The sequence below is a fragment of the Vulpes vulpes genome, chromosome 15 (assembly GCF_048418805.1).
Source record: "Vulpes vulpes isolate BD-2025 chromosome 15, VulVul3, whole genome shotgun sequence".
Lineage (NCBI taxonomy): Eukaryota > Metazoa > Chordata > Mammalia > Carnivora > Canidae > Vulpes > Vulpes vulpes.
In genome coordinates, this window is record NC_132794.1 from 88,290,972 (window position 1) to 88,312,353 (window position 21,382).

The following is a 21,382-nucleotide window of genomic DNA, read 5'->3' on the forward strand; positions in this document are numbered from 1 at the left end:
GTTAAATCCGTGTACTTTACAAAAAACAATGTCTGGCATGTGTTTAGTATTTGGTGAGTGCTAGCTATTCATAGGTAATAGGGAATGTATTGACCCTCCCCCCTTTTTTTTTCAGCCAAAGGAAAATCAAGTTCTAAGGGGTAGAATTAGAAATAAATTCTGAGAGTTTTCCATAGAGTTCTCGAGGGAGAACTCTAAATCTTGAGATTTCCTTCACAATAATTTGAAGCTTAGGGGCTAAATGAGATGAATAATACCAGGAGATCATCTCTGGCTTGGAATGTAAAAGGCAAGCATTACTGAATTACTCGATGCCTGATAGGAAAGGGAAAAACATGTCTTCTAACTGAAAAAGGAAATTGTATGGGCCTTTGCATAAATGGTTTACATGGCAAAAAAAAATTGAGACATTCTCATACATACAATTAAACAACAGTTGTTTCAATTCAGTACTTCTAGTTAGCTGTGACATTCAAGAAAGAATGACTATGAAATATTGCTTATAATATGGCTGCTTATCTTTTGTGAAAACCCATGCCTCTGGTCCGCTGGTATTTTTATTTATTTTATTTATTTATTTATTTATTTTATTTTATTTTATTTTATTTATTTATTTATTTTTTTTTATATTTATTCATGAGAGAAAGAGAGAGGCAGAGACACAGGCAGAGGGAGAGGGAGAAGCAGGCTCCATGCAGGAAGCCCTACGTGGGACTCGATCCATGCAGGAAGCCCTACGTGGGACTCGATCTTCGGTATCCAGGATCGCGCCCTGGGCGGAAGGCAGCGCTAAACCGCTGAGCCACCCCGGCTGCCCTCTGCTGGTTACTTTAAACAAAAACATCAACAAATAAAAAGGTGGCACCCTTTGTTGAGGGTACTAACCACTTACCTTGTTTCTTATTTGAGGAAGGGATGATAACTTTTTTAATGTACTTTTTATGTACTAAACACTATGCTAAGCGTTTTGCATACATTATCTTAATTTTTATTTAATTGAGGAAGGGATGATAATTCCCATTTTACAGGTAAGAAAACAGAGGCTTAAGTGTGGAGATGGGGTTCAAACTCAAAGGACTCATTCCCTTTCTTCTCCCTTCCCCCTCAGTAATCTAAATACAGTCTTCCTTTAAATTTAGCTCATAGCACATGCCCCTATTAAGGCCTTTGGTGACATTCTAGCCTATCCCCAAATTGCTGAACTTCTATTATGGAGTTTTCAGTTCTTAGTGTTGGTTCCTTTTCTTCTGCTGGCTCAGAGAGCTGTGTGTCTTCAGCTTGAGGGCAAGAACAATTCTTCCTTCTTTTTTTTCACTAATAAAAATATACTCAGTCCCTATCGTATCTAGACACCAAGATTTTACAGTGGTGATTTTTTTTTTTTAAGATTTTATTTATTCAAGAGAGACGCAGAGACACAGGCAGAGGGAGAAGCAGACTCCCTACGGGGAGCCTGATGTGGGACTAGATCGCAGGACCCCGGGGTTAGTGATCTGAGCCAAAGGCCGACGCTCAATCACTGAGCCACGCAGGTGCCCCTATAGTGGTAATTTTTTTAAAAGCTTTTTATTTAGGTAGATCAGGGATTTTTGTTTCTTTGTTTTATTTTTGTCTCTAGCACTTAAGAACATAGTAGGTGCTCGATAAATATCTTAGGATTGAGTGCATGATTGAATGAATGCAAATACAAAGATTAGATTTCTGCAGTTTCAGAGCCGGCTGGCTCCCGGCAGGCGTCCAACGACCGACCGACTGACTCGGCAGGCTGCTTCATTGAAAGCACCGGAAGACAGGTCAGCAACTGGAAGCTGAGCGAGAGGCAGGGCTGCTAGGAGCAGGGGGCGTGTCTGACCCAGGTTTGGCTCCTGGAGCATGGAGCATGCGCAGTCTCCACAGACGGTGACGGGCGAAAATTGCGGAGGGCGCGATTACGTAGACGCCGGTTCTGATTGGCTACCGTTCGCGCGCGAGGGGTCGTGCCTACTCGTCGCCAAGTAAACAGGCTGGGGAGGGGCGGGGCCAGCGAGGCGCCACGACCTGGTTGGCCGGGCGGGGGTTGGGGGTGTCGCGGATTGGTCCCGGCCGGGAGCTCAGCTGTGTGGAGCTCACCGGGCCCCGGAGCCGGCGGCCTGAGGGATGGACGAAACGAGCCCACTGGTGTCCCCCGAGCGGGCCCAACCCCCGGACTACACCTTCCCGTCCTGCTCGGGCTCTCACTTTCCGCAGGTGCCGGGGGGCGCGGTCCGAGTGGCGGCGGCGGCGGCGGCCGGCCCGGCCCCCTCTCCACCGGGCTCGCCAGGCCACGACCGGGAGCGGCAGCCACTGCTGGATCGGGCTCGGGGCGCGGCGGCCCAGGGCCAGACCCAAACCGTGGCGGCGCAGGCCCAGGCGCTGGCCGCCCAGGCGGCGGCGGCGGCGCACGCCGCGCAGGCCCACCGCGAGCGGAACGAGTTCCCGGAGGACCCCGAGTTCGAGGCTGTGGTGCGGCTGGCCGAGCTGGCCATCGAACGCTGCATCTTCCCCGAGCGTATCTACCAGGGCTCCAGCGGAAGCTACTTCGTCAAGGACCCCCAGGGGGTGAGAGTGGGGCGGAGGCCGCCGCCGCAGCCTCTGGGGAGGGCGGGCCTGTCCGGGGGAGTTAGGCGCTTCGCACGGCCGGAGGCAGAGGGGGGGTGAAAGGCTACGAAAGGGAGCAACTTCTCAGTGCAGAGCCCCCTGGCAAGATGTTGGAATGCCCCTGAGGACTGGAGATGGAGAAGCTCTGCGAACCGAAGAAATAAATCAGAACCTATTTGGTGGGGGAGGAGTGAGCGGAGAATGAAAAGAGGAAATTGACCAGATACGGGCGAGGAGGGGCCCAGCGGTGTGGTGGGGCAATCGGCCTGTCGCCGGGACACGCGCGGGGACGTGCTGCTTTCTAGTAGGTTCCTTAGCTTTAAACTGCGGAGTCTGCTGTGCGGCCGTTGTCCTACAGATTTGAGCTTTGGGTCCATTTCTTCTTTTTGGACCGAACCAGCGTTGTCGCTGTTCACCGAGGAGGACGGGTGATGCATCAAGGGCTCTGAGGGTTCAGTTCCATCCAGCCTTCTGTGTTGTGGGGATGTTCCCGCCGTCCCAGAGCTCTTACTGGCAGACGTCGGTGATGGAGTAGGTGGACTTAAACCGGTTTCATCTGTCCTGGTTATTGCTCACTTCTGGGAAATTGTTCAAGTTCTTTTTTATGGTTCCTCAGTAAAGAGTGTGGAGTTTTAGAAACAGAGGACTAGCTGCTACATTTTACTTTTCATTTCTCTCCCAGGACTATCAGCAGTTTGCTTTTTTTAAGCTAAGGCAAAAATGTTTGCTGACCTTTATTTTGTACCCTGTGTGTGTATAAAGGGGGACGGGGATGAGATGGGTTGGGATGGGACATGGGGTGACTGGGGCAGCTGAGAGGTGACTTTATTCTTTCGATGGCTGCAGATGAATTCAGGGCGTTTATATCAAACCAGAGGTATCATTGGAATATCATTGGGTCAAAAAATACTGATTTTTCCTCTCAGATCTCAGATGGGCCAGAATGGTTTTTTGGGGAAATATACTATTGTTATATACTCACTAAAATAACGGTTGTCATATCTCCTGCAGAAATTTTCCCTGCATCTCCCCCATGGGAACACTTTAGATGGGTGGTGGTTTGTTCTTAGAGGAGTGACAAGTGGCCCAGACGGTCTGACTTGTAGCCCTTGGGGAGGTTTATTGAATGATCTGGTCATTCTCCCAGATGTTGTCCCTAAATCATCAAGAACCAGAAAGCAATTCTGCTAACAGCTCATTTAACATAAATTGGGGAAAACTTTGGGAATAATAAGTCTTTCCAAGCCCCTTGAGTAAGGGAGCAGTGAGTTAAATTGAAAGCTCAAAGGGGAACCATTACTTCTAGAAGAAAAGAAGAGTGGGTGTCCTGAGGTCTAAATGTTAGCAAGATACTTTGTCTTTTAAATAAGTGGTTTTTGTTGTTGTTAATTTTACCTTACTTTTTTTTTTTTTAAGCTTATTGGCTGATGTAAGAAGGGGCTAATTATCTTTGATAGGTATAGTAACAGGGGGAAGGGTTTTATTTTTCCTTCATGACTCTGTTAAAGCTTTGTGGAAGTGTGTCAGGTCAGCTGAGAAGTGATCTGGTGTTCTGACAGGTAGAAGCAATAAGATCTTTCACCTCTACCTGGCAGGTAAAGTACTACCACCTCTCTGCATAGGCTTCAGAGAATGACAGACTACAGGTATGTTTCTTGGTGGTTTGCAGGATCACAGGGTATAAATTTTTCTGGTCACTGTCCTTCCTTGGAGAGGAAGTCAAAACACATATGCCCTGACAGAACTTTTAATATAACCATCTTCCTCCCACTGAGGAAAATGTGGCTCACAGCAGAGGATCACTTCCTAAATGCTGCGGTGGATTATAGTGGACCACAGGCTCACTGTAGTTGGTCATGTCATCCTTGGCCCTGCTCCAAATATGTTTGTTTATTTTATTTAACAAATACACAGATAACACTTACTATCTGCTAGGTACTGTTTTAAGTGCTTTACAAATAATAATCACTTAGCACTTACAACACCCTTGAAAGTAGGTACTATTATTCTCCTCACAGATATTGAAATTAAGGCACACAGTATAACTAATTTGCTTAGGGTCGTAGCAGTAAGCTAAGGAGGCAGGATTCAGACCCAGGCCTACTGGCTCCAGAATTCATATTCCTCACACTATGCTGTGTTGCCTCAAAGAGAGTCATCTGAATTTCTGCTTTCTCTTTTCATCTACCATATTGGTTAGGATTAAACTTGCCTATGTGTGGCAGAAAATTTAAAACAATAATGGCTTGAATAAGTACATTTAACTCTCAGAAAAAACCTCTAGGCTGTTCAAGGCTGGCATGGCATTATGAACAATGTGTGTCCTTCCGCAGGCTGATGAGCCATCCCTAGCATGTGGCTTCCACTTTATGATCCAGGATGGCTACTCAGACTGTAGACATCTTGTGTGTTTTTTAGCCAGTTAGAAGAAAGAAAGGAGAGGGAGAGTATGCCCTCTTCCATTAAGACATTTCTTAGAAGTTGCACCAGACTCTTTTTTGCATCCCGTCATTCAGAACTTAACTGCAGTAGTGACTGGGGACCATAGTCTTAATTGGGCCCCACTAAATGCAGAGTCCTGTGTCCAAGGAAGAAGAGGCAACAGAGATTGGGGGAACCAGCAGTTTCTGCCATAGCTGCTTTTGGAGCTAGAAAGGCTAGAAGGTTCTTAAAGATAATGGCCCTGATTTCATTTCCCAATTTATGATGGTTTCTCCCTCAAGGCAAGCAAGTGGGGACCTAGAAAGGTAAGATGGAAAATGCTAGATCAGAAGGCATGGTAGAGAGTGCTCATGTTATCCTCCTCACTTGCATTCTTGTGCTTTCTGGTGTTACGCTCAATTACCTATGAAAATATTTTTTGAGCATTTTCTGTTTTGTGAGGCTAGTAATACTATATGTTCATATTGCCAAGAATCATAGAATAGCATGTGATTCACTAGTTTATTAAGAAGATTAAATGCGATATCACACATGAAAGCCCCTGGCATAGTTCCTGGTGCTTAGCAGGAGCTCAGAGTGTGTGTTTTTTTTTTTTTCCTCTTAAGTTAATGCCTACTGACCTCTATGTTAGGCTTTCTTGGATACATGGCATTGAGTAAAGCAAATTTGTATAATTGTGAGAAGATGATTTTATGATCATCTGAGAATGGTAATTCATTAGATAATGCTAACTGGTATTTGCTTCAAAATTTTGCAAATACTGCTCACATGTTCTAGGAACGAGACCTTGTATCAGTAATTTTCAATCTTTTTTTTTTTTTAAGATTTTATTTATTTATTCATGAGAGACAGAGAGAGAGAGACAGGCAGAGACACAGGCAGAGGGAGAAACAGGCTTTATGCAGGGAGCCTGAAGTGGGACTCGATCCCGGGTCTCCAGGATCACGCCCTGGACTGAAGGCAGCGTTAGATCGCTGAGCCACCTGGGCGGTCCAATTTTCAATCTTTTAAAAACACTTATCCATCAAGACCTTGTCATGACAATGGTACAGGTTTTTTTTTTTTTTCTTTTTTCAAATATAAAATTATGTTCTTGAGTGTGCTTCTTCCAACTACCTGTGCCCTCCCAAGAAGTTCTGATATCCTTACACATGGCTGAGAGCAACACTGATAGCCCAATAAAGAATAAAGATCTCAAATAGAAAAGATCAAATAGATCTCAAATAGAATAAAATAAGATTTTATTTATTTGAGAGAGAGAGCATGCACGCAGGCAAGCACAGAGGGAGAGGGAGAAGTAGGCTCCCTACTGAGCAGGAAGCCCTAAGTAGGGCTGTATCCTAGTACCCTGAGATTACCACCTAATTGGAAGACAGATGCTTAACTGAGCCACCCAGGAGCCCCCAGAATAACATTTTTTTACTAAAGTGTTAAGAGGCTGTCAAGTTTGTATATCATATTTATTGATTGATTGATTTTATTTATTCATGAGACACACACACAGAGACAGAGAGAGACAGGCAGAGGGAGAAGCAGGTTCCATGCAGGGAGCCCAATGCGGGACTTGATCCCAGGCCTCCAGGATCATGCCCTGGGCCAAAGGCAGGTGCTAAACTGCTGAGCCACCCAGGGATCCCCTGTATATCATATTTAGATGTAGTTCTTGAGGTGGTTTTTTTGTGGTTTTTGTTTGGTTTTTTTGTTTGTTTGTTTTTTTTGTTTTTTGTTTTTTTAGTTCTTGAGGTTTTTTAAGCATCGTTACTATTACAGGGACCTGTCCCAGGCCACCAGTTGTAATGGATGAGGCAGGTCGGGTCAATGGCAGTGGATAGGAAAATAAATACAGGCTTAATCTCTTCCAGTGCATTCTATTTGGATCCCACCTTCTTTCAGAGTTTCATGTATTTGGAGTAGCCCATCCCTCTCTTTTCTAAGAGTTAATATGGAAATAAGGCTTCTCTCCCTAAATAGGAGTGCTGTTTCTATCCAGCTGATAATACGGAATACAGTAGTTCTCAGAGTGAGGCAGAAGGACTGTAGGAATCCATTTAAGGGTGCACAGGTCAAAATAATAACAATTTTAAGACTATTTGCCATTTTCATTCTCACTTCCTGTGAGTGCACAGTGGAGATTTCCAGAGGCTACATGATGTGTGATATCGAAACAGATCGAATATTAAGAAGACATAAAAATACAGTTAGTTGCCTTTTAGACACTAGAGAGTTTTGCAAAACTGTAAACCAGTGTGACTGCCTTTTCACTAAAAATTGTTTTTGAAAATAGTTATTTTTCATAAAAATATGTATCACTTATATTAACATGTAATAGGTTTATTTTTATTAAGTGAATTAACAGTCTTAACATTTTAGTTTTTTTTTTAACATTTTAGTTTTAATTTGTAGTATAGCAAATGTAGATTTTACCCACATAAACAAGTTTTGGGGTCTTTTTTTTTTTTAAGTTTTGGGGTCTTTAATAATTAAGAGTTTAAAGAGATTTTTTTTTTAAATTTTTATTTATTTATTCATGAGAGACACAGAGAGAGAGAGAGAGAGGCAGAGACACAGGCAGAGGGAGACGCAGACTCCATGCAGGCAGGGAGTGTGACGTGGGACTCGATCCCGGGTCTCCAGGATCACATCCCGGGCTGCAGGCTGTGCTAAGCCACTGCGCCACCGGGGCTGCCCGAGGTTAAAGAAATCTTAAGACAAAATGTTAGAGAATCATCAACTTCATGCTTACCAAATTAAAAAAAAAACACACTTATTAAAAGTTATTTCTGTGTATTTTCACTGTGCAATATGAGCAATGTGCTTGAACTATCTTAAATTTTAGCACAGCACAATGCCGTCCTCCTTGGGGCTGCCAGAAAGATAGAGAAAACCCTTTGAGTTCCAGGTCCCAGTATTTGGTTGTGGGTTCTGACACCAGCCAGTGAATGGCCTCTTGCTTCCCGGGCAGTTGTCTTTGCACTCCAGCTCCATTGTGGCTGCTGCTGCTTAAACTTTCTGTATATCACCCCCTTTATTAAAGGAGGGTTACTAAGTGGGTGTTAAGGAAAGGTATTTGAAAAATATTGGCATCAAACCAAACCTTACTCCTAAATTTAAGAAAGGAACTGAAAGTAAAGAAGAGAGAAGAGAATGAGAAAAATCAGGCAGTAGACATTTTCTTTCTCAACCAAATAATGTGAGTGCCTTTCTGATTTGAGTGGTTCTAGAGTTTATTTTCTGTGAAGTAGGAGAGTATTCTTTAGTACTCAGGAACACAGCTGAAAATGTGAAGTTCACATTAGCTTTGGAAATTAGACCCGAGGCCGTGTCGTGTATCTTGTGGCACCTGCGGCGCTCACACGCCATCTTACACAAATGATGCACTGAGCACATGTTAACAGAATTGAATTGAACTGAGGCCACACTTAGTTCTGAAAGGTCTTTGACTCCCTTTCTGCCTTATGTCCTTCAGTTCCTCCATCCTTCCCGCCCTACCATCCCTCCACGTGTCCTGTCCAAACATTATTATTTAATGAACCCTGTGTGATACCGAGGCAGTGATGATCACTAATGCTTTCACAGTCATTGAGATACTTTCTGTTTATCCTTATGTCTGAAGGAAATGGAGAAGTTTAAGAAGTGAGCTTAAGAGTGAGTTTAAGAGTGTCAATGGGGCTTTGGCTGTGATCTTGGCCTTCAGGTTCTTCTTTCTTTAATGCAAGTACTTAAGCCTAGACCTGTTATTTTTTAGCCTTGCTAATAGGAGTGTCTTGGTCTTCCTCCCACTGGGGACCAGCCTGCCAAACCCCACATTGTACCTCAGGTGAACTGGCTGCTGTGGGACATGCCTCAAGCTGTCCTGTGGATTATACCTACTTCCAGAGTTAGAATGGACTCGTCGGTCATTCTCTGAGTCATAGGAGCCCCTTGCTACTGCTGCTGTGTGGCTTGGAGCCCAGAAAGATCGCTGACTTAGACCTTTTGCTAGACATTTTGGATAAAAAGGTAATTCTGAAGACCTAGGATATGAATATGCATTTGACCTTTCCCAGTGATTCAGTAAAATTGTGTTTATTTATTTATTTTTTAAAAAATTTTGTTTATTCATGAGTCACACAGAGAGAGGCAGAGACACAGGCTGAGGGAGAAGCAGGCTTCCCGCGGGGAGCCTGATATGGGACTCGATCCCAGGACCCTGGGGTCGCGCCCTGAGCCGAAGGCAGATGCTCAACCCCTGAGCCACCCAGGCGTCCCAAGTTGTTTGTGTTTAAAAGTAAATTGATTCCTATGGAAGGAGGAGAGTTCTGTATTTTTCTTGTCATCTCAAATTCTTACAAGGCTTCTTGAAAGAACTAGTCTCAAGATGGACCCAATTATTGTTAGAGACCTGCATCTAGCTAATTCCTAATAGGAGTACATACTTAATGCAGGCAGATGGGCGTATGTTTTCTGCTGTGACCTGCCTATCAGGAAGTGACACCCACAGGAAAATGTCTTATGACCCAGACTAGCTTGAGTTGGCTGTGGGGTAAGGGGAGAAGGAGAATCATATGATACAAAGATGAATCACTTGGATAGCATACTTTTCTTCCTTTGAAAGTACCAGTTTGGTGACTGGAGGGAATGAGACAAATGTGAATAACCGTGGAGGGCAGCCTGGCCTGGGGAAGAGACTCCAGGAGGGAGGTCTGTAGTTTTGGGGTTGCAGCAGCATCCCGTATTTACAAGGACGTCTGAGGATTAAGTTACAACCTGCCAGAGAAGATGGTTTTTAACCCGTGTGGCCTCTCAGGTTCTAATCTGTTGCCTCTCAGAGTTACTTAAAAGAACCCCATTCTAATCAGGTGGCAGATTTTTTTTCCTGCTGTGAGTTTTCCCTTCTGTTGCTTTCTTAGTTTGTCATTCCTAAACTTTTTATATGAAAGTTTTGTTAACACCCAGGGAGTGGGATAGTAAGACTGATAGAGGAAATCAACCACCGGTGGAGTTTTCTTAGCCTCATTCCATAATACCTTACTCATTTCCTTTCAGTTGATACTTAATTTTGAGTTTTTACCTAATTGATGCAGAACACCAGTTTGTATGAATTTACCCTGGAGGTTGGGGTTTGATGGTGTTAAGTCTGTTTTACCATTTGTGTCAGATGTGGCATCTTCTTTGGCCACAGCCCTTTCTGGCAGTGGGTCTCTTAGCTGTGCAAATGAGCTGTGTCTTCCCCTTACATGCTGGGGAGAAATCAGTGTCTATCTTTTAGGATTGTCTGCCTGTGCCCTCTCATGTCTTTCTAGAGTCCTACTGACCTGGTCTGTGACCTCCTTTAATCAATTTGCCTTTAACATCCTATTTTTCTTTTTTCTGTGTAGAAGATCATTGCTGTCTTCAAACCCAAGAACGAAGAGCCATATGGGCACCTTAATCCTAAGTGGACCAAGTGGCTGCAGAAGCTATGCTGTCCCTGCTGCTTTGGCCGAGACTGCCTTGTCCTCAACCAGGGCTATCTCTCAGAGGCAGGGGCCAGTCTGGTGGACCAAAAACTGGAACTCAACATTGTACCCCGTACAAAGGTCAGTGACCTGTCTTCAGGGAGCTTTACTGCCTATCCAGAGTTTTCCTGGGCCTAGGTCCTGCTACATGTTAATGGGACCATTAGGTCCAGGGAGGGCTATGTATGTCCTAAGTCTAGGGTCCTGAGCCTTTTGTGGGAGGAGGTGGTTGGTTTAGGCTCATAATTTGATCATCTGATAGAAGCCATTCTGAGAAAGATACACGTAAAATTCTTGCATATGTTTCAGGAAACTCGCTGATCCTCTGATGCACATTTACAAGTTCCCTGGGTCTTTTGATCCCAGGTAACTACATGCTGGTTAGAAACATAGCTACTTTTGTAGCTCATTCTCTTAGCTATTCCATGGTTTAGATAAATCTAGAATGGACTAGCTGTTAGCTAGTCACTTATGTAAGGTCTGCAAGGAGGAGTCCAAGAGGGACTGAGGGTTAGGGTAAAGGTCTGGCTTGAACCTGTATAAGGAACTGACATGGAATTCTCATTTTATTTTATTTTTTTAAAGATTTTATTTTTTTATTTAACAGAAAGTGAGAGCACAAGCAGGGGAGTGGCAGGCAGAAGGAGAGGGGAAGCCAGCTCTCTGCTGAGCAGGGAGACCTATGTGGGGCCCTGGGATCATGACACAAGTGGAAGGTAGCTGCTTAACTGACTGAGCCACCCAGGCAGCCCCCACCTGAGATTGAGTAACAACTTCAGGTGGAACTCTGATCTGATACCCTTAAGATTGCAGGAGCATTTTTATAGCTATGGGCCTTAATCCTCTGAGAATTAGACTAAAGAGGTTTTGAAGTTTTCTTTGCAGGTTTAGATAGTAGACTCTGTGGGTAAAAATACTGATCAGCAGATGAGAGCTTCCCTTCAAACTTGTTTTTTCTGTTTTCCCATGGAGTTTTAGAAGAAATTTTGATTGTTGTGGTTGTTTAACTGTCTACTCTTTTGCTACCAAACTCCAAACAATAAGTCAACTGGTTTGTAAGTTTGTAGAAGTCCCGTACTATTTCTTGAAATTTCCTCTTATTCTCAGCATCTAGCAAAGTACTGTGGGGGTTTTTTTGTTTGCTTGTTTACTGTTTTTGTTTTGAGAGAGAGAGAGAGAGAGAGCTATGTGAGTTGGAGGGTAGGGGGAGCAGAGGGGGAGAGAGAGAATCCCAAGCAGGCTCCATGCTCAGTGAGATCCCACAACCCTGAGATCATGACCTGAGCTGAAATCAAGAGTTGGACACTTAACCAACTGTGCTCCCCAGGTGCCCCAAGCAAAGTACTGTTTTTATAGTAAGTACTCTGTAAGTGCCAGCTGAATCAGTGAGTGAATATCAAACCATGAGGGACAATCCTAGTGATCCCCCAATTCAGGTCTATGAGGAGAGTGTTTGCTTATAGCTCCCACTGACATCTGGTTCATTTCCTGGTCTTATACAACTCATTCCTTCCCTTTATACTTTAGTTCTCTCTGTACACAGAGTTAAATAGCACACTTTGAATATCTTGTATGATAATTAGAGCTCTGAGATCTCCTGCCTAACCTGAATTCCTCCTATTAGGCTCCTCCTAGACTCTAGAAATTCTTTTAACTACTCCTTGCTCATCACTGTTATTCCCTTTCTTTACTGGGTAAATAGCAGTCTGCACCTGGCCCTGTGCCTGCTCTGCCTACTCTGCCTGTGCTTCTGGAGTGTAGTGCCTAAGAATCAAGGCTTGAGTCCACATTCTGGCTCTGTAGCTCTTTGTTGGGTGACCCTTGGCAAGTCAAGACACCCCCACATGCCTTGCCTGCTCAGTTTCCTCACTATAAAAATAGGATATAAATAGTTCCTACTTGATGGGGTGGCTATTAAGATTACACAGGATAATCCATGTAAAACACGTAGCCCAGTGCCTTTGCACAATGGAAACACTCCATATGTCTTAGCCTATGGTTTTTTTTTTTTTTTTTAAGATTTATTTATTCATGAAAGACAGAGGATAGAGAGAGGCAGAGACACAGGCAGAGGGAGAAGCAGGCTCCAAGCAGGGAGCCTGATGTGGGACTCGATCCCAGGACTCTAGGATCACGCCCTGGGCTGAAGGCAGGTGCTAAACCCCTGAGCCACCCAGGGATTCCAAGCCTATGGTATTTTTATGGCAATTCTAATCATAATAGAAATGTCACTTACCACAATCCTGTTCTTCCCCATCTCTGGTCTTCCTCTTTCGCTGTTAGAGAACCTTAATGTGGCTTGAGGATCTTTTGCATCAAAGTCAGCAGTAACAAAAATACTCATCTTCCATGAGACTGGGATGAGACAGAACTTTGCAAGTTTAACCTACAGCTGCTAGAGAATAGTGAGAGGAAGTCTCTCCCCATCCAACCTCCTCACCCTTGTGACAAGATTCTATCCAGTTGATGAGAACATCTGTCACTATGGGAACGGGGCTCATTTTATGATGGAGCTTCAAATAGTAAGGCTCTAAGTCTCATTTGATAGCTTGTTTCGGCTCTCTGTTCTTGTGAGGTTTCAGATTATGATAATTTCATTAGTCATAGAGAAAAAAGTGGGTTGTTAAAGAGAGCGCTTGAGAATAAACCTGATTGAGGGGAAAAAGGTGGTTTATTGCTTTGAGAGAGTGAGGATTTTCACTGTGGAAACCGGTAAGGTAGTCTTAGGAAAGCCTTTTTTCCCCTTAATTCCTATGCATGTGTTTTCTGGGCATTGAGTGCCAACCTACAGTACCTTGCACATCCATTATAGATACTCTTGTTAACGTTGGAGGAGAGATGGATGGATAGGAGGAAGGAAATGATTTTGCCCCTCTTTAAGATTCATAGGCACAATAATTAGTTATTTGTAATGAATTTTACAAGGCTTTGAAAAGAACGAATTTTCGTTTAAATTTGATTTTAGGAATTTATATGCTGAGACTCATTTGTTGCTATCTTTGAAAGAAGCTTGTAACTCATTCATGCATTCACTTAATAAATAAAGAACATGTGCCATGCACTGTGTTAGGGACTGAGGATACTAATGTGAATAAAAATAAGATGTTCTCGTTTTCCCCAAATCTCTTTAGTCTTAAGAGAGGTTAGATCTCTTAATGGATAATCACAAGACAATATGATAAGGGTGATAATGGACATACATATGGATTAGAGTTTATTACTGCTATTTGACAGTCAAATGTAATTTATTTTTAAGAGGGAGGGAGGGAGAGAGAGAATCTTAAGCCCCCATGGGACTTGATCATAAGCTGAGATCATGACCTGAGCCAAAATGAGGAGTCGGATACTTAATCAACTGAGTCACCCAGGCGCCCCAATCAAGTGTTATTGATGGCCCACTAAAAAATGTTTTTTGAAGTGCTGCCGAGGTGGCTCAGTCTGTTGAGCCTCTGCTTTTGGCTCAGGTCATGATCCCAGAATCCTGGGATTGAGCCCCATGTATAGCTTCCTGCTTCACAGGCACTCGCCATACTCACTCATGCTCTCTTTTCTCTCAAAAAAATAAAATCTTTTTAAAACATGTTTTTTTGAATAGGCAATGCACATATCTAGTATAGAGATCAGAAAGCACATTAGGGTTAACAGAGAAGAATAGTTCTGCCTCTCTCCCACCCTTCCTGAAAGGCAGCTGCTAGTTCTAGTTTCTTTTGTAATATTCCAGATACAGTCTGTGTAGATATGCATAAATATAGCAATCCACTGAAGATTAAAACCCATTTTAATGCTTATTTTAAAAAAGTGAATAACTGCACATAGTACAGAATACAAGAGAAATAAAAGGATAGAGAGTAAATTGCGATTTTTTTTTTCTTAATCTGGAGAGAAAATAGGGATTGGTCACTCTTCTAATGAACCAGGAGGTGGCAATATTAGGGGAATTCATGCTAGCTGCCATAACAACCCCTGAATCTCAGTGGTTTAATGGATCTTGCTCACACTGTGGATTCATGCCAGTTAGGCAGTTCTCCTAGATCCCTTGTCATTCCGTGTAGTGACAAGAGATCTGAGATCCCTCCATGATGTGGTTTTGCCATCTCAGACCCCTTCGTTTCCAGCTGCACAGATTGGGGAGTGTGAACTAAGGATCATGGGAGGTTTTCGGGGTCAGGCCCAGAAGTGATACATACATTTATCATTTTGTCAACATTCCACTGGCCTGAACTAGTCATATTAGAAAGACAGAAATGCATTCTTTCTGTATGCCCTGGAGAGGAACAGTATTGATAAGCATCCAGTTAGTCCCAAATAAGTATAGAACATACTTATTTGTTCTATACCACTACAGTAATATAGTTCCTTTTTTTTTTTTTTTAATTTTTTTTTTTTAATTTTTATTTATTTATGATAGTCACAGAGAGAGAGAGAGAGGCAGAGACACAGGCGGAGGAAGAAGCAGGCTCCATGCACCGGGAGCCCGATGTGGGATTCGATCCCGGGTCTCCAGGATCGCGCCCTGGGCCAAAGGCAGGCGCCAAACCGCTGCGCCACCCAGGGATCCCAGTAATATAGTTCCTTGTACTCGACTATAACCTAGGTATTTCTTCTCTTTCCATTGTAGGTAGTATACCTGGCCAGTGATACCTTCAACTACAGTGCCATTGACCGAGTGAAGTCCAGGGGCAAGCGGCTTGCGTTAGAGAAAGTGCCAAAGGTTGGGCAGCGGTTTAATCGCATCGGCCTACCGCCAAAGGTAAAAAACACCTGTGTGGCTTAGTAAAGGTGATGGTGTATGGTGGCATAACCATCCAAGTGCTGAAACAAGGCACTTGCATATAAACATGTGGATAGCCTGCCTCGAGGCTCCTATCTTCCTCATTTCTGAAGGCCTAAGGTTTGGGGAATAATTCTCCAGAAACTGAGTCCCTAACTTTCTCACTTTATTCCTCTGGCACATTTAGGTGGGCTTCTTGAATTTGGATGGGCAATCACTCATGACTTTTTTCTGATATAAACTCCACAGTGCATTATGGGCCACCTGGCTTACTCCTGGGCTTTTTGGACTTGAGCTGTAGGGAAATACCTTTATTCCTCCTCTTTGGCTGCAGGTTGGTTCATTCCAGCTCTTTGTTGAAGGCTACAAAGATGCAGACTACTGGCTGCGGCGTTTTGAAGCAGAACCTCTCCCTGAGAACACTAACCGGCAGCTACTGCTGCAGTTCGAGCGGCTGGTGGTGCTGGACTACATCATCCGCAACACCGGTAAGCAGCTGTGGGCACCTGGGGCCTGTATTAGACTGCTGTGCAGCATGCATGCAGAGGCTTGGGGGCTTGCCTGGCTCTACTCCAGAGTACTTTCTAGGGATGAGGGTTTTCTAAGTGAGAAGGGCCTCAAAAATACTTTTCCAAGACAAGCTTTATTCAGGACATCATGTATGTTTATCAGAGGTAGTGAGTCCTAGAGCTAGTAATAACTAACGTTTTATCTTAGTCTCTTTTCTGGTCCCAGACAGAAGATATATTGGCTCTTCCAAAGCAACATGGAGAGTACTTTTGTCCTTGATCCCTAGTTACTTATAGTAGCAAGACCTATCACCAGACAGTTTTGTCTTTAAGTACTTCTTATGAGTGGGCTTATACAGTATGTCATTTTACGACTGGCTTATTTCACTTAGCATATGCCCCGAAGCTTCATTCATGTTGCAGCATATATCAGAATTTCTTTACTAATTTTTAAGGCTGAATATACATTGTATGTATATGCTGTATTTTGCTTATCTATCTGTTGATAGACATTTGGGTTGATTCCATGTTTTAGCTCTTGGAGAATAATGCTGCTATAAACATGGGTGTACAAATATCTTTGAGAAACTACTTTCATTTCTTTTGAATATATACCCAGAAGTGGAATTATTGGGTCAGATGGCAGTTCTGTTTAATTTATTTTTTTAGGATTTTTAAATTTATTTGAGAAAGAGAGAGTGTATGCGTATGTGCATAAGCAGAGGGAGGGGCAAAGGGAGAGGGAGAAGTAGACTTCCCACTGAGTAGGGAGCCTGACATAGGGCTCTATCCAAGGACCACTGAGATCATGACCTGAGCCAAAGGCAGATGCTTAACTGAGCCACCCAGATGTCTCTGTTTATTTTTTTTAATTAAAGTATGATTGACCTGTGTTTAGTTTTTTGAGGGACTGCCATACTATTTTCCACAGTGGTTGCATCATTTTACATTCCCATCAGTGGAGCACAGGGATTCCAATTTCTGCATCTTTTCCTCACCACTTGTTATTTTCTGGGTTTTGTTTTGTTTTTCGATCATAGCCATCCTAATAGGTATAAGGTGATCTCTCATTGTAGTTTTGCATTTCCCTAAGTGAAGTTGTGAATATCTTTTCATATACTTTTTGGCCATTTGCATATCTTTGGAGAAATGTCTTTTCAACTCCTTTTGTTATTGATTTGTAGGACTTTTTTTTTTTTTTTTTTTTTACATATTCTGGATATTAATTCCTTATCAAATACATGATTTGCAAATATTTCCTCCCATTCTGTGGGGTGCCTTTTTATTCTGTTGATAGCATCTTCTTTTTCTTTCTTTCTTTCTTTTTTTTTAAAGATTTTATTTATTTATTCGTGTGAGACACAGAGAGAAAGAGAGGCAGAGACACAGGCAGAGGGAGAAGCAGGTTCCATGCAGGGAGCCCGATGCAGATCCCAAGTCTCCAGGATCACGCCCCAGGCCGAAGGCGGGGCTAAACTGCTAAGCCACAGGGGCTGCCCTGATAGCATCTTCTGATGCAATTTTTAAAATTTTCTTTAAGTCCAGGTTGTCTATTTTTTTATTTATTGTCTGTACCTTTGGTGTTATAGATAAGAAATTATTGCCAAATTGGATGCCATGAAGCGCTTTTGCCCTATGTTTTTGTCTTAAGAGTTTCATAGTTTTCAGTCTTAGATTTAGGTCATGGATCCATTTTGAGTTCATTTTTGTATATGGTGTGAGGTAAGGGTCCACCCTCATTTTCTGTATATGGATATCCAGTTTTCCCAGTACCATCTGTTGAAGACTGTCTTTTTCCTGTTGAAGTATCTTGTCACTCTTGTTGAAAACCATTTGACCATATATGCAAAAGTTTATGTCTAGAATGTATTGTATTCCATTCATCTATATGTCTGCCTTTATGCTAGTACCACACTATTTTGATTACTATAGCTTTGTAGTAAGTATAGTTTTGTTTAAGAGAGAGAGAGTGCACTCATGTGTGTAAGTCGGTGGGGGTAGAGGGAGAGGGGAAGAGATAATCCTAAGCAGGCTCCATACCCAGCACAGAGCCTGACATGGGGCTCAATCTCATAACCCCGAGATCACGTCCTGAGCTGAAACCAAGAGTTGGACATCCAACTGATTGAGCCACCCAGGCACTGCTGTAGTAAGTATAGTTTTTTTTTTTTAATTTTTTTTTTATTTTTATTTATTTATGATAGTCACACAGAGAGAGAGAGAGAGAGGCAGAGACATAGGCAGAAGGGAGAAGCAGGCTCCATGCACCGGGAGCCCGACGTGGGATTCGACCCCGGGTCTCCAGGATCGCGCCCCGGGCCAAAGGCAGGCGCTAAACCACTGCGCCACCCAGGGATCCCCCTAAGTATAGTTTTATAATAAATTTGGAAGTTTTGGAGAAAGTATGAGTCCTCCAGCTTTGTTCTTCTCTTTCTGTATTGTTTTGTTTATTTGGTGTCCCTTGAGATTCCATAGGAATTTTAGGATGGGTTTTTCTATTTTTATGAAAAACATCATTGGGATTTTGATAGGAATTGCATTAAATCTGTAGATAGCTTTGAGTAGTATTGACATCTTAACAATATTGAATCTTCCAGTCTATGAACATAGGAGGTCTTTCCATTTATTTATGTCTTTAATTTCTTTGAGCAATGTAGTTTTTATTTACAAGTCTTTTATCTCTTTGGTTAAATTAATTCCTAAGGATTTTATGCTTTTTGATGCTAATGGAATTGTTTTCTCAATTTGCTTTTTGGATTGTTTGTTGTTAGCAAAAGAAATAAAAATTAGGGATCCCTGGGTGGCTTAGCGGGTTGGCGCCTGCCTTTGGCCCAGGGCGTGATCCTGGAGTCCTAGGATCGAGTCCCAGGTCGGGCTCCCCGCATGGAGCCTGCTTCTCCCTTTGTGTCTCTGCCTCTCTCTATGTCTATCATGAATAAATAAATAAGAATTTAAAAAAAAAGAAAAAGAAATAAAAATTATTTTTGTGCGTTGACTTTGTATTCTGATGCTTTGCTGAGTTTATTCTCTTTTTTTGTATGGCATCTTTAGGGTTTTCTACATATAAAACCATATCATCTGCAACCAAAGATAATTTTACCTCTTTCTTTCAAACTTGGATGCCTTTTATTTCCTTTTCTTGCATAACTGCTGTGGTCTTCCAGTAACATGTTGAATAGAAATGTTGAAAGCAGGCATTTTGCCTTGTTCTAGATCTTAGAGAAAAAGCTTTTGGTCTTTCACCATTGAGTGTGATGTTTATTGTGGGTTTTTCACATATGACTTTTATTATGTTGAGGTTTTCCTTCTATTCCAGTTTAAGTGTTCTTATGAAAGGATATTGAGGGGCACCTGGGTAGTTATGCATCCAGCTCTTGGTTTTGGCTCAGGTCATGATTTCAGGGTTATGAGATTGAGCTCCTCTTCCAGCTCTGCACTGGGTGTGGAGCCTGCTTAAAATTGTCTTTTTCCCTCTCCCTCTGCCCCTCCACTTGCACACATGCACTATCTCTCTAAAAAAAATAAATAATTTTTAAAAAAGGATGTTGAATTTTGTCAAATGCTTTTTCTACATCAATTGAGATGATCATTGTTTTTTCCCTTCATTCTGCTAATGTGGTATGTCACATTAATCAGTTTTCTTATGATAAACCATATTTACTTTGCAGTAATAAATCCCACTTGGTCATGGTATATAATCCTTTTTTTTTTTTTTTAAGATTTTATTTACTTATTTGAGAGAGAGCACAAGTGGAGGGGAGTTGCAGAGGAAGAGGGAGAAGCAGACTCCCAGCTGAGCAGGGAACCTGATGAAGGGCAATTGATCCTGAGACTCTGTGATCATGACCTGAGCCAAAGGCAGACACTTAACTGACTGAGGCACCCAGGCACCCCATAATCCTTTTAATATACTGCTAAATTCCATTTGCTAGTGTTTTGTTGAGGATTTTTGCAGCATTATTTATAAGGGATGTTGGTCTATCATTTTCTTGTAGTGTCTTTGTCTAGCATTGATGTCAAAGTAAGGCTGCTCTCATAAAATGAGTTTAGAATGTTCCCTCTTCCTCAAACTTCTGAGAAGTTTGAGGAGGATTGGTGGTAGTTCTTCTTCAAGTGTTTGGTAGAATTCATCAGTGAAGTGATGGTCCAGGGCTATTGGTTGGGAGATTTTTCATTACAGATTCAATCTTCTTACTGGTTATAGATCTATTCAGATTTTCTATTTCTGCATGATGAAGTCTGTCTGTTTTTTTGGGGTTTTTTTTGAGAGCATGTGAGTGGGGGTGGGGGGACAGAAGGAGAGGGGGAGAGAGAATCCCAAGCAGGTTCCATGCCCAGTCATTTCTTCCTGTATTATTGTTTCTTTGAAGGTAATCTCTTTTTCTCTAGCTCCTTTGAGATTTTCCCTGTAGTTGGTTTTCAAAATTTTTACTGCCATACGCTTGGTGTAGTTTTCTTTGTATACATCCTATTAGGGATTCATAGGTTTCCTTGAATCAATAGTTTGAAACCTTTTGTCACTTTTGGAAAATTCTCAGTTATTATCTCTTTATTTTATTTATTTAAAAGTTATCTACTTAAAAAAAAAGTTATCTACTTAAGTAATCTCCACACCCACTGTAGGGCTAGAGCTCACAATCCTTTTTTTTTTTTTTTTTTTTTTTAAATTTTTATTTATTTATGATAGTCACAGAGAGAGAGAGAGAGAGAGACAGAGAGAGAGAGAGAGAGGCAGAGACACAGGCAGAGGGAGAAGCAGGCTCCATGCACCGGGAGCCCGACGTGGGATTCGATCCCGGGTCTCCAGGATCGCGCCCTGGGCCGAAGGCAGGCGCCGAACCGCTGCGCCACCCAGGGATCCCGTAGAGCTCACAATCCTAAGATCAAGAGTAGCATGCACTTTTGATGAGGCAGCCAGGCATCCCTATTCTCTCTTTATTTTATTTTATTTTTTTTTTAAGATTTTATCTAATTATTCATGAGAGACACAGAGAGAGAGGTGGCAGAGACACAGGCAGAGGGAGAAGCAGGGTCCATGCTGGGAACCCGATGTGGGACTCAATCCCAGGTCTCCAGGATCACACCCTGGGCCAAAGGCAGGTGCCAAACTGCTGAGCCACCCGGGGATCCCCCTATTCTCTCTTTAAATAATTACTTCTGCTCATTTTTTTTTCTCCATTCCTTCTTAAGAATCCAATCAAATGTTGTTAGTAACACATTTTTTCCTGGGTGCTTCATTCTGTTCTCTTTTTGTGACTGTCTTTCAGATCATTACTTCTGTCTTTGGCACAATCTATTGTTAAGCTCATCTATTGGAGTTCTCAATTTGTTTTTGTTTTAAAGATCTTATTTATTCATGAGAGAGAGAGAGAGAGAGAGAGAGAGAGGGGCAGGCAGAGACACAGGCACAGGGAGAAGCAGGTTCCATGCAGGGAGCCTGATGTGGGACTCAATCCCGAGTCTCCAGGATCATGCCCTGGGCTGAAGGTGGCGCTAAACCGCTGAACCACCCAGGCTGCCCATGAAGTTCTCAATGTGGTAACCATATTTTTCAGTTGTTAAATTTC

The 21,382-nt window shown here is 42.7% G+C and overlaps 1 protein-coding gene across 1 annotated transcript in view; it reads left to right on the forward strand.

Moving 5' to 3' along the window:
• Nucleotides 1–2,055: 2,055 nt before the first annotated feature.
• PI4K2A (phosphatidylinositol 4-kinase type 2 alpha) overlaps nt 2,056–21,382 on the forward strand; it is a 31,340-nt gene continuing 12,013 nt past the window's right edge. Inside the window, exons 1-4 of the mRNA XM_025991542.2 lie at nt 2,056–2,577; nt 10,416–10,616; nt 15,154–15,285; nt 15,641–15,794. Coding sequence (XP_025847327.1) covers nt 2,137–2,577; nt 10,416–10,616; nt 15,154–15,285; nt 15,641–15,794 — 928 coding nt within the window. The 5' untranslated portion in view covers nt 2,056–2,136. The remainder of the gene's footprint in view (nt 2,578–10,415; nt 10,617–15,153; nt 15,286–15,640; nt 15,795–21,382) is intronic.